Below are 14,110 nucleotides of genomic sequence, written 5' to 3' on the forward strand. Positions count from 1 at the left end.
GGTCGTATTTCACCAGTTGGGTGTGATCATTTGCCAACTCACACTGTCATCACTGCTCCGGTTTGACTGTGCTGTAGTCTTTTATGCTGCTATCATCGACTTTGAACATCCTCAAGTCTTCGAGTGGTATACGAATGTACGAGTTGACGTGTAGATCCGTTGTTCTCATACCTTTACTCACAAGGTATGTATAAACCCAACCCCACTGCCTTCAAAGCAGTTTCGATTCTTTATACCTTACCTTTATGTTCCGGCGTTTTCGGAGAAGATAAAGAGGGCACCGGATCCTCCTCCGGATCTATCACACAGATATCCATATCCTCAGCATCCTTCTCTTGGTTTTCCTCGTCGTCATCCAGGTCATGGTCCAGAGAGGGTAGCCTCCCTTTAGTATCCGAGGTGGCGCTGTCATTTTGCCGCACGAGGGTAGTTGATCCAGGCATGAGTGGGCGCCTAAGGAACAAGAACACCCATTTCTTAAAATATACCAAACAATTCTGCTGTTCTCTAGAATGTTGCGAATAATTGAAAAAAAAATCCTTTTTGGGAATCATCTGTCAGGGGGATTGATGACATTATTTATTTATAGGATTGTGGGATTACGCTGTATTCTAACCTATTTGGATTTGTGTCACAGTGATTTACACCAGAACATTGTGCATATGTATTTCTCATGAAGATGTCTGCAAGCTTCAGTGCCATGAAAAGTAACGCCAAAATTAATTCACGAAATTTGTGAGTTGACCTTGGGTTATCGGTGGAGAAACACTGGACAGAACTGCCCATTGCCATGTACCTGACAAAACTACAGACTTAAAGCCGGATTCTAGCCACCTCATTGGTTAAATGGATACATAATCCAGTCTGACTGGCCCATGTGAGAGATACTAAAGTTCAGGCTATGCCTTGTTTAGGCTTAATTTTAGGTATAGTACTCAAAAGTGATTCCTGGGTGACCAAGGCTGCAAGATTTAACCCAGGAAAACCAATCTCCACTGTCAGCCAATCAGCGTCGGTTCTGTTCCGCTTTAAGAACCGCTCGTCTGCACTGATATCGACTGACTTGAGACTGATCAATACAGAGCAGGGATCAAACTTTTAATCCTCTGATGAGAAACCAACCTTGTTTATTACACCCAGCTTCAACAGCTTGCTTTTTTAAAGCATCGTCACACTCACTCAATTTACAAACGAGCAAGCACTATTCTATGTTGATCATATGACAAAGACACAAGTCTGTTAGAAATTCTTTCTTCAAAGGTATCCCTCTTGCAATTCACCGCGCGATGTGTGATCACGGATTGATTTCGCTGGAACCCAATATGAAATACTTTGATGATATATCTTTGTCGCGAATAAAGCTCTGAGGGAAGAGTAAGACCTGAAAACTCCCGAAAACCGATCCTCGATGATCCGCCGGGCATAAAACCATCATCTCGTGCTTTAACCAGTAAACTGAGATGGCGGGCGACAAGCCACCCGGGTTGTATCGGCAATTTTACGATCGGGTGTTTTGTTTCTTCGCAATAAGACCTTTTAATGGTTCCTCTCAGCTTTGTTTGTTAAATATTAAACGTTCGGTGGCAAAGAGAACGTCAATAACTAAGTCGGCTTACTTCTTTTCCCTTTTGCCTCCACCCGTATCACGGAATCCTTTAGCAAACGGATTGTTGTCTATTTTTAACTGCGTGATCTGTTGGGAAGAAAAGAAACTGATCAGTAATAAACATAGCATACGTTATTCAATTTTTGAACGAAATTTAGTGATTGCTCGAAGACTTTCCAAACCCGATCTATTGCTCACGATTGGTCGATGGTGATACATTCACCGAATCTGATTGATGTATTGATTAACTGAATTCTTGTTATAATGTTTCGAGTGTTTTGCAAACCAATCAAATTGACATTCGAATCAATTAACTAGTTTTGCATTAATAAGGTGTATATTTATATATACAAGTAACATGCACACATATACATACATAAATGCAAAATCTTTTTTCAAACACAGTCTCGTTTCGTTACTTATTTTAACTGTACCTATTCCGAAGTACAATGAATTCCTACTGTACATAGCATCAAAATATAATAGTTGTACTTTCCAAAAATTAAATACGTACAAATGTATACATACATGAATTACTTCATCCGTTGAAATATTGCATGAGTTTGGGAGCTTCATGTTTCCTGTACCACTCAAAGAGAGAAACCCCTATAAGAACCTCTTGGGTAGACGCGCACACAATCGCGTCTGCGCAATGAAAGGTAGGTTTACGTCATTGTGAGTTCGTATGAGAAAATGCTTCCATCTTATGATAAACTTACCTCACTTCTGTCTCTACCTGAGCAAGTCCGCCTTTGAAGTTAATCAGTGAAAGCGCCTGATGACAATACATCAACGCTTTACTTATGAATCATGCTAAATGCGAGACGCAGGCTTTGATTAGTGGAGCGCATTTAAATGTGAGAGGCACCGTGCCATCTTACGGATAAATAACGAACTATTTCTGTCTTTAATTATTCTATTTGTAAAGATTCCCGGATCGTGCTCAAGGAAAACAACGGATGTGAAACATTTATGCCTCTATCGTCTCAATATCATCAAAGGGGTACCACGAGTGGACGGCTCGAGGAGTGGACGGTCGGCGTTATCCTTCTCCTCCATTAGCTCTGTATGCAGACCCACCGTTGCGAGGACCCGGCGTCACACAACGCCAGACAGGTGACATGGGTCCAGATGGATACCTTTCGGTCTCGAGGGCTGTGTTTTTTTTTAAGCCAAATTACACAGATCGCTTTGAGAATCATAAGCGGGAAGCATATGCTTCCCATCTCCCAATTATCTCTCCGAGTGGCGAGGCGTTTAATGCAAAAAGCAGCAACTCTGTTGGAGGAGATTGCAGCATGGAAAAAAACACCTCCACACAGCCGAGTAATTATCATAATGTACAAAATTTCATTTGTCATCTTTCCTCCGCGCAGTCAATTAGTTCGTTAGCAGCCTTGGACATCACAAGAGCAAATGTTTGCAGTCTCGTAATTTCAGTATATAGTGTCAGAGTAAACATTACTCAATTAACGTCACTTATTCTGACATAACTTGCTGAAGCGAGAGTTTAAACCAAAATTGGAAATGAAAATGTCAACGTTATTACGCGATACTATGCGATATTACGTAGAACGCCACCGCAACCTCCACATGTTGAAGCTGGAAATCCGATATTTTCAGATCGCTCAACAGCTATAGTCACGGAACGCTTGGTGTAAAGAGTGTAATGTTTAACTGAATCTTAAACATAAAATGGGAACGAAAGCCCCTCCCCTCACCCACCACCACCAAAAAAAAAAAAAAAAAAAGAAAGGAAAAAGAAAAACTGCTTGACTGCTTGGTTCAATTGTTTCTTAGGCAGATAGGAAACGTTCAGCAAAACCTGAAATAAATGTAGCAAGGAGAAATATTACCAAAACAAAAGTAAATGAATGGTAAAAACATAATATTAACTCTCACCTTTTCATTTTGGTAAGCCGTCACAGCGATGAACTCGGTCTCTTTAAACACATATGTCCGGAAGGCGCTATAAGGCAGCTGGAGGATGTCATTGGCGCGAACTATATGAAACCGAGGCTGGTACTTATGCATTGAATTAAGGATTACCTGCAAACATAACGAAAACATTCGCATGAAACTTTCCTCAGGAAATGGTATTACATACATGCAAGTGCCTCACAGATACAATCATGTGGATACATATTTCGAACTAAACGACCAGTGCCAGAAACGCTCTCCGTGCATGCGGCGTTGTTCTGAAATGAAACCCAGAAAGTCAAGATCCAAACGAGGAGCCAAAATGTTTGCTATGCATAATATGAATAAAGGAATGAAATCGTTTCAAAATTTATAAACCCTGTAATTATCTCTGTCTTAATGCCAAAAACGTTTTCCTTAAATAACTGTGATTAATACTATTAATAATGTCTATGGGCGGTTGAACTGACTAAAAATTGCCATGCCATAAAGAAAAAAAAAAACAGCCATAACTAAGTCTTTGACCAAAAAATGTTGCTGACTTTATCTTGCCATTAGATTTGTGTTGCAAAATCGAGCAGCGAACAAGCCAACCTACTGGCTACGTGTGGAAAACATAACCATTTTCATAAAGCTGTTAAAGTTATTCATGGAATGAACTGAGCTTGAATAGGTGTTTTGGATCTTCACATTTTCAAACTAGGTTAGATTTTCAGGCTGAAGTTCCTGTTTTATGAAATCTCTTCTCATCCTGACAATAAACATGGGTGAAATTCGCGAAAGACAATGAAAGCAAAAGCTATTAAGATATGGTCAGGGTTTGCCAGTAATGACCAGTAAAATAACCTCAGATTGCACACACCCTCAAATAATTATTTATTTTTCAAAGTTTGACAACATTTCAAGTAAACCGATTTTCTAGCATAGTCTAGCATGTTTTACCCCTGCTGCATTTTCTGCGGAGGGAGGAAATTAGAACAGTTTTGTATCAACTGACGCTAGGTCTAATAGCATCAGGCAGCTGAGATGGTTATATAAATGCTTTACTTGCTGTAGCAACGGGCGGTCCATTTTGTGGTTCTATGAATTGACTTTTTAATACTTATCATTATGAAGACAACAGATTACAGATTATGTAAGGAAGGACAGATCGCTAGAAAAAACAATGCCGCTGAAGACAAAAGCACCGGGAGGTAATAAACTACTCGTCTCTTGGTGAACTCAAATTATGCCGCTTTGTGGGAGGTGTAGACAACGCTAATTCCAAACGACACGATGTGCACGCATCAAAATCGGCTGCAAAATTTTACGAAACCGCTCTTGTGCGCCATGTCAGTATTCTCATGATCTTTTGTAGCACAAGGTAATTAAGTCGGCAAAAATCAAACGGTGTTTGTCAGAATACAATAGCTAAGGCACGGGTTGTCATGGCTTGTGAATGCTATGCTTGTTGTCTCCCTGTGTAAGTCTCGTCATCTCGCGAGATAATGTGCTGTGTAATACGATCCTCTTTAAGCGTCCCTCCATGCGCCATTCACGGGCGGTGTACCGTGTAACACTACGCAACAAAAAAGAGGTCAGAGTTTGAGGCACCTGCCTTCACCCTGCACCCAGTGCCCTGGTAATTCCTGAATAAATTTGACAATGGCAAACAAGTTTCTTTTCAAGAACCTTTCATTTCGACAGGTATCGGTTACTGTTTTATTCAACAGATCTGACGAGTGTGGGACAAATTTCTAAATTATATAGCAATTCGACACCTAGGTTACCTATGTTGATACGAGCTCTGTATCCACAACGGAGCCCTGTCATTGTTCAAACCTCGTTCATGGGGGATTATTGGCGTGAAAGGAAGGATTATGGGGTGTGGGAGCCGCTAAATGCATGATAAAAAAAGTATCGAATTTCCCGATTTCCTAGTTGTCATAACCAAGAAGAAAAATGTATATTCTCTAACCCAAATACTATATGCCAGTATTTGTTAAATGTATGTAACAAGTTTCCTTTAATAAACATAAAAACGTACAGCAAAATCCATGACAATATCATGACAATATACAAAGTTATACTTTCACATTTAGGCCTAACGCTTTTATACAGACAAGACAGCTGATAAATATGTACACGTCAGGCTGAATATCTTACATGCGGTATGTCTTTTCAAGGATATGTGAAGTGTACAAGCACACAGAGATGAAATTAATTCAGAAATTCTTATTTTAGAATGTTTGTAAAAAAAGGAACGTGTAAAATCATTTTTTTTCCTGTTAAAACCGCTGTATATGTACATCAGCGGTAATTTCTATACTTAATCATTCACGACAATACTGCTTGCAGATATGTTCACTTTGAAAAAGAAAACTGTGAAAAGACACAAGTTTTTCCAGCATGCTCAATCTTTGATTTTTGTCTGACTCTGCCTTCCATGTTTCGAATAACACACCAAGAAAAAAATCTGATAATAATAATAACGCTAACTGTAAGTGGTTCAGGCACTCGTTGACTACATTCCCTATCAATAATGCTTACATTATACCCTTAACACAACACATCTGATTTTCAGAATATTCAACTAGACTACCTTGCAAAGGAAGGCAAATACTAGGAAAATATCTTTTTTCTTTATAGATAGTTGTCATTGGAAACTATGAGCACCATGAAAGTTAAGAAGTATTTATGCAAAAATTGTGAACGGATATCACCGTACGTGGGACAAGCACGGATAATGAGCGTTTCTTCAAAGGTCATATCAGCGTGGAATGGAAGAGGCAGAATAGACATGAAGAAAACAGGTATCACCAAACTATTCTGACAATCGATCAGTGATTGATTGGTTTCATTCTTAAAACGCAAATGTTAGATTTTCAAAATGTTCTAACCGTCATAATGATACAATGTGTAAAATGTTGTAAAATGTGAGTACTAACATTTTAAAATGTCATGCAGTTTAATGCATGATTGTTTACTAGTTACATTACACGGCATTATGTAATATTTGCAATGCAAAACGCATCATAAAGGTGTGAAACACAACACCTGCATGAATTGTTTATTTGACTATTCAAATAATTTTTATCTTTAGATTACAGCATAGTCTTAGAGTTTTGTGAAGTGTTAAAGTAATTGTTCATGTAATAGTATAGATACATTGTGCACACGTATCTTGAATTTAACTTCATTGAAGTTATATACAACATTTCATTTCAGTTTTTAAAAGTTTTGTAATTAATTTGGCAGGACCAAAAACAAAACAATCATCATGTCAATACACCGACATATCATTCAATTCCATGGCTGGAAATGTCGTATGAAATATGAAATTTAATAACTGAATTCAGTAGGAAACGCTGCATCAACATGACTTGACAAATATCCTCGGCCATGTATATTCATTTAATATCAGCGCTGCACAGTTTCACTCGAAACTGAAACTCTAAAATGAGCTATGCATTTTGTTTAACTTGTTTCCTGATTCCCAAGGATTGTGCTTTGATCGATCCATTGTAAATTAATGAGGTCCATTGGACGTCTTGAAAAATAGCAACGCATCTGCGCATCTCACGTGAATCAAAGTTCATAAAGACAAGAAGTTAACCTCCGCAATAGCCACGCTGTTCGTCAAGCCTGGGAAGCCAACAGTCAAATGGATAATATCCATGATAGGCCTCAAGGCTAGAAACTAATCCACGATTGCTTTGGAAGGGACAAAAAACGCAGTAAGCAATAATGTATAAGGGATCATTGCAAATAGATGGAAACAAGGTTTTATTATGAATTATTTGCTTCGCCTGCGCCATCGGGTCCACGAAAAAGGCTTCGGGCTTTGCTTTCTCTGGCACGTCTTTCCTGTGCCCAGCACAAGGACTTATACTAATTTAATCTGCCTATTCCTAATCGGCACCCGTAAATTTTTAATCTGTTGATCACTATCAAAACCTTAGGCGATTCTATTTTCTGGAAGTTACTGCCGCGGAGGACGAAGTTGGTGAGGCAAGAAAACCGCGCTTTAAATCCCACATGAAAGACGGTTAAGGCTTTGAAAGTGGCCACTAGCTTTGCCACTTTATAACGCTGCAGGTGGTAATGGCCAAAATGCCTTCAAGCCTGTCACGTAAGCCTACTGTTCAATCGTTAAGAACAAAAGCTATGTACATTAAATTTGACGAAAGCTTAATATATTTGTGCAATAATAATAACAATAAATCATAGTTTATCGCAATATTTTCGTCTCCATTTATGAAATGCCACGTTAAAAATGAATGAAGTTCATTAGCTAAATAAATTATAAACAAGACTAAATATGGCATAGAGAATAAAATCAGAGCAGCGACGACGGTGTAATAGTTGGCAACTGGTCACACGTAACCGGTGAAATACGGCTACAGCATAGAGAAAAACCAGAGCAGAGACGGGAGTGTGATAGTTGGCAACTGGTCACACGCAACCGGTGAAATACGGTTACAGCACAGAGAGTGAAACCAGAGGCAGTGTGGTAGCTGTCAAATGGTCACACGTAGCCGGTGAAATCCGGTCTCTTGTCAATTTACCTCAGCCACAGGTAAGTTTTCATACGACATTGGTGCCACAAAAATGACCGATATGTTGGAATATTGACTGGCCGATAGTTTGGTCCTAGAATGACTCAAGAAGCTGATGGAGTGATTTTTAAAAAAAATGAAAGTTGGAATAGTACTGATCTATACCCTCTGTATATCATTATATATAGCAACTGAGGGTGGCGTCGTATCTGGTGGCTTAACAAACATTGCCTTTCTATTGGTCCATCTATATCAATGATTGTCTATATGTTCCCTCTGTGTGTTGAGAAGGATGGTTTAGAGAGTTCCTCATCGCCTTACCTATTTATCTCACATAGAAAGTGTAACGCACTGTTGTTGAGACAATACACGCCTGTATAGATGAAAACAGCTTCAGTGGAACAGACAAGATTCTAAATCGATCGGAGAGAGTTTGCTATATACAATTAATGCATGTATAACGTTTTCTGTGTAGTGTAAGCGTTTCCAGGAACCGTCCAACCTTCACTGAGTTCACGTGTACCTAGGTGTAATGGGTTATAATTTTAACGTGACGTACATAAAGATTCCAAACATTATTACTGTCTTATCGGTCTCTATTTTCACATGGTTATACAGTTTAATACACCTGAATGCAAATAACAGGCTTTAAGTCTGATTTTGTGGAGAAACAGTTACGTTCCTCTGATCCAAAATATATTTTTGTAAAACAAAGACATATTCTTTATAAAGAATTTATTTTGGCCTTTTAAGCAGCTATTGCTATACAGAAGATACAGTAGCTTAAAGAGCATCACCTATAGGCGTAGACAGGTAAATAGGCTTTATATATTAACTTACCAACCAACTTTTCAACAGGGTATTAGCCAGAAATTTGCAAGATTTTCAGCGTGATGAAATAACAACCGTATCCTATATACCAATAACAAATAATATGGCCTGGAGTGGGTTAAAATGAAATAAAATTAAAGAACTCAAAACAGGCAAAGAAAAAAATAATCAGAAAAAAAGCCAGTGAAACTGCTGAAATCTAAGGCGAACTGGACGGACCATCTTTGTAATGATGGATGCCACTTAGGTGAATTCCGGTCGTTGTATTATTAGTTTCTCTTTTGGACGAATTTCTTGTGACACCACAGTTCAGCGTCTAGTCAAGCACATAAAAAACTGCTGCAACATTAATTGGGGTTTTTTCTATGAAATACCAAGTATCATCGACGCTTAAGAATGGCCCCAATAGATCACCCCTGGAATTGAAACATTTTGATGGATTTTCTCCATGTAAAACAAAATCCTGGAAAAAAATAAACACGAAGACCGATTTGGGTATACTTTACAGTGGCCTTTCCACTGATACATTATGTACATTTTTGTTTCCTTTCATTTGAAGGACACCAACAAGTACCTGGAAATGACATTTTTCCAACCAACTTTGTACGCCATTAATTTTAAAAAGCAAATGACGCATTTGTAAAGTCAAATTCACAATCGGCACTGTTACCGAATAAACTGAATGGCTTCAGTTCGCAATGTAGACCAACAATCAAGCACAAAACCACCAACAGCGCTGGTATATTTATATAAAATTAGAATTATGATGACATCACCATGCTTTGCCTCAGTGTTGTTTTTACCCACCGAGTTGATTATGTAGAGCATGGTGGAGTCAAGTTTTACAACCCATAATTTTCTTCATCACGCGACAAATTTGCCACCCTACATTTTCCTGGATGTTAAAGAGAAATTGGCTTAGTCACGTTATATTGTTAGATTCGTTTCAACGCGTTTTGCTCGAAATATTACACCATAACGTGGATATTTACAGATATTCTGTTACCCTCATCAGTAAAAATGCCGATCATTATCCAAATTATGGCGGTGGTTTAATATGGTGAGCATATCTGATGGCAGACAAACGGGCAACTTTTGACGCTACTTTCGGAATACACCCTTCTGAGCTGACACATCACGTGCAAAATTATATGTGCCAATGAATACGCCATCTTGAATTGTCTCACGATATGAGTCTAGTTTTTCCTATATAGACTGTCACATGACGCCTGTCGCGTAGACATGGGTCTCTTTTCCTTGAAATACATTGTGTGTTAGGAAGCTAACAATGCTGAAAACTACCCCTACTTTTCACAATCTGCTCCCAAATTGAAAAATGCTTAATGCAATATAAAGGCAAAATTAAAGAAATTGAAAACAAAAATAAAGCGATATGTCAAATTATAAATGAAAACAAACTAACGGACATCTTCATCAAGAAAATATTACCTTGTGCAGAGAGTCAAACACGGGCCGATTCCACACGCAAAACCAGTTTTGACTCATTAAATGGAAATTTAAAACTTCAATATTTTGCATAACTTAAGTCCTTAGAACTTCAAGTTGGGACATATTAGTCAGAACATGGCTCCTTCGACGTGTTCTCAATTTTAAAACCAAGGGTATAGAAATTAGCAGTAGAAGCAAATCTAAAATTTTACTTTAAGTCACAAGCTGGCTTAGTGGGCTACATGCCTTAGATAATGTAACAGATAGTCTAATTCTTACCTTGTGTTAGCACACATACGTATATCGTGTCATCCACAGAGAGACAATTTGGAAACAATGTACAGTTCGACTGTTCGACTCCTTATCCTTGCCTGATCTCTCCTAATTTCTTAGTTATTTTTGTTTGTTTTAGTTCTTCGGTGGCTTTTGTTAAACGTCGTTTGGAAATTGGTCTGTTAAACATTTACCCGACACATCTATTATGGTTGACGACTGCTGTACGAATGTCTGTTTCGTGGAAGAGATCCTATAAGGCTTTAAAGTTCTTAGAACTTGTAGGAGGCGCCATTGTTCACGTCATCGAATACCCAAACCAACATTTTCTTTTGCGACTGGTTTTAATGAATTAAAGCCATACTTCACATGCGGTATTTCCTGTTTGCCGTCGCAATTAATGTCGCATTTTCAGCTTTTCCAAATACCGCCATACTTCACATGCAATATTTTCCCTTTGCCGTCGCAATTAATGTCGCATTTTCAATTTTTCCAAATACCGCCATACTTTATATGCAGTATTTCCCCTTTGCGGTCGCAATTAATGTCGCATTTTCAGCTGTTCTAAATACCTCCGTATTTCACAAGTGTAGCCCTACTCCAACTAGTATAGTATATAAACTTAAGCTTTTACATGTACAGTCGTGCTATAGCCTTTATAATCAACAGAAAAAAATCGATTTGTGGAGAATGTATAGAGAGAGCGGGCGCTCAAACACTTATCAGTATACACTTCCTTATCTATGATCTGTTAATAATGTCACAAAAAGGAAGCGTTTCCTGTTTGTTTTGAAATTGGTACTAAATTAGACCTGATACGTGAAATACCTCTGCCAGGTCACAGCTCAAACACGCTTTCAAATGAGTAGAGAAATCCGCCGAGTTTCATAATTAAGTTTTAAAAATTGAGTTTTTGTATGTGAATTCATGCAGCGGTTGTCTTTCATTTAATTATTTAATTAAACATAGCTTTATTTGGCCATGTAACGATATAGAGGGGTGTGTTGTTTGATTGTTTAATTAAAAGAACTGTTTAATTAAAACACAGTCTCGAACATACGCCTAGGTCATAAGTTGTCTTAAAAAATCGGACTTTGTATGTTAATCCTGAATCTTAATCTGATAAACTCATGGAAAAGAAATTCTCAAAGAATTTATTAAAACTAACGAGGATTTTATGTAAATGAATTATTATCGTAGGTGCTGCTCGCTTTTCAACAAAGAGCAAATTGGCGCCATGTCTACAAACAGTTATAGAATAAATCATAAATCATGTCGTGTCTTCAGACTATGAAATTCACCTTTATAAGAATTCCGGTTCCAGAGATGACATTTTATGAGAAAGCAATAGACAATATATATATATATATATATATATATATATATATATATATATATATATATATATATATATATATATATATATATATATATATATATATATATATATATATATATATATATATATATATATATATATATTAAAATTTAATTAAAAAACATCGATCAAATATAATTACACGTTTGTTAAGAATTTTAGATTTCGGTTAGCTTTTGTCGTTATAGTTTCATGAAATATGGCTACCTGCATATCCACATTTGCTACATTCACATACAATGTATATGTTGTACTAAGCAATGAAAACCAGGAATATATTGAGAATCGGAATCCGAACTAACGAACGTGGCACCTACGCATATCAATTAAATCGCTAGGACACACTATCAAACCCTACCTTGCACAGGGAATGTGTATATTTTTCTCGCTCTCACTGTTTGTGTCTTTTTATGAACGGCAACATTCACATCTTTAGGTCACAGGTAGAAAAGTTTGTCAATAACTTGCCAAAGGTCGATGATTTACGCCGACCACTGAGATTTCCTGCACCTGTGGCACTGGTAAAAGTTAGCCCTCAATATAACACTGACTGATCTTCTCATATATTTGACAAGGGCTCTCTCACTTCTTCACTTACTGAGTCAATCACTTACTGAGTCAATCACTTACTGACTCAATCACTTACTGACTCAATCACTTACTGACTCAATCACTTACTAACTCAATCACTTACTGACTCAATCACTTACTGACTCAATCGTCAAGGAATGGAGGCTTCCGTTAATTATCGATACATGTACCTTGTAAAGACATGGCTTTTGTTTCGGTTGAATCGAAGGAGGTTAGTATCAACACCTCCCATCTATATCCTCAAGGCTTCTATAACCTTTACCTACCGACTCAATCGACAAGGGCTAATTGAGTTAGACCGACTTTTCTGATCGATGAAGGCTAACTTTTACCTACTTACTGAATCGATGTTTAATGTTTTAATTATATCAATTGCTTGATCACCATGAGCTGATTTCCACTTTCCCATTGAATCAGTAAGGACTGATTTTTACTTTCCCACTGAATCGATACAGGCAGATTTTTTACTTTCCAAATGCATCAGTAAAGCCCAAGTTTTATTTTCCCACTGAATCGATACAGGCTGATTTTCACTTTCCCACTGAATCGACCCAGGCTGATTTTTACTTTCCCACTAAATCTTTCCGACTGAATTTATTGATCAGGGTTGATTTTACTGCTCCACTGGATGGTTAAGGACTGACGTTTATTTTCCCACCAAATCGACAAGGACAGATTTTACTGTCTCACTGAATCGATAAGGACTGACTTTTACCTTCCCACTGAATCGGTAAGGTTCATTTTTAGACTCCCACTGAATTGATATGGTCATGTGGGTGGATGTGGGTTTCTTCCGGGCTTTGTCTGTTTTGGCCCTACCATAATTCGTTTATTTCCTTTATTTGGGCTTGGTCCAACGTTTTACTTTGTATGTGAGGCTGAAGTTCGTACATATACTTTCTTTGGTAATGAGGTAAGTCTAATCAGGTAAGTCTAATCAGGTAAGTCTAATAAAACACAATAACACATTGTTAGTATAGCAGTTGTTACGTTTTTCATTTTAAGTTTAATTTATTTCATTAATGTTTATTTGATTTATTTACATTTTTAATCGACCTGTACTGTCGGCGGTCAGATTTATGGGTGCAGGAAAGAACTTCGCCCTAACCATAAAACGCTCAAAACCAACAACTGAAAAGGTCACTGTAGTAAACCCACAAATAATGCTTACGACGCAGTAGTTTGATCGGATTATGTGACCATGTAACCACCAGCATCAACCTTATCTCTGCGACAGTACATGCAGGTTGCTAAGGACTTCCATGCGCAGGCGCGATGGTAGGCCGAGATAAGGGGAGCAGGAGGAGATAGGTTAGAAATGGAACCAGATTGGCATGAAATGATCTCTACCGAGATAACATCGAAATATCAATTATTGACGTGAGGAAATCCAGGACATGCATGTCGCGATTTAACTTTGCCGTTCAGTTTCTAAGTACCGTATTCGTTTGTTTCCCCGAGGATGGCGTCCAGGCAATACTTTCAACGTACACACGATGAAGGGAAAAACCCTGGTTCGGTGAA

The 14,110-nt window shown here is 37.9% G+C and overlaps 1 protein-coding gene across 2 annotated transcripts in view; it reads right to left on the minus strand.

Moving 5' to 3' along the window:
- The window catches only part of LOC135476691 (T-box transcription factor TBX2-like), a 41,301-nt gene that overhangs the window by 2,691 nt on the left and 24,500 nt on the right, over positions 1–14,110 (minus strand). For both annotated transcript variants that reach the window (XM_064756802.1, XM_064756803.1), the window contains 3 exons: positions 3,509–3,655; positions 1,617–1,693; positions 242–453 (listed from right to left, as the gene is read on the minus strand). In XM_064756802.1, coding sequence (XP_064612872.1) covers positions 242–453; positions 1,617–1,693; positions 3,509–3,655 — 436 coding nt within the window. The remainder of the gene's footprint in view (positions 1–241; positions 454–1,616; positions 1,694–3,508; positions 3,656–14,110) is intronic.

This window comes from Liolophura sinensis, chromosome 10 (assembly GCF_032854445.1).
Source record: "Liolophura sinensis isolate JHLJ2023 chromosome 10, CUHK_Ljap_v2, whole genome shotgun sequence".
Taxonomy (NCBI): Eukaryota; Metazoa; Mollusca; class Polyplacophora; order Chitonida; family Chitonidae; genus Liolophura; species Liolophura sinensis.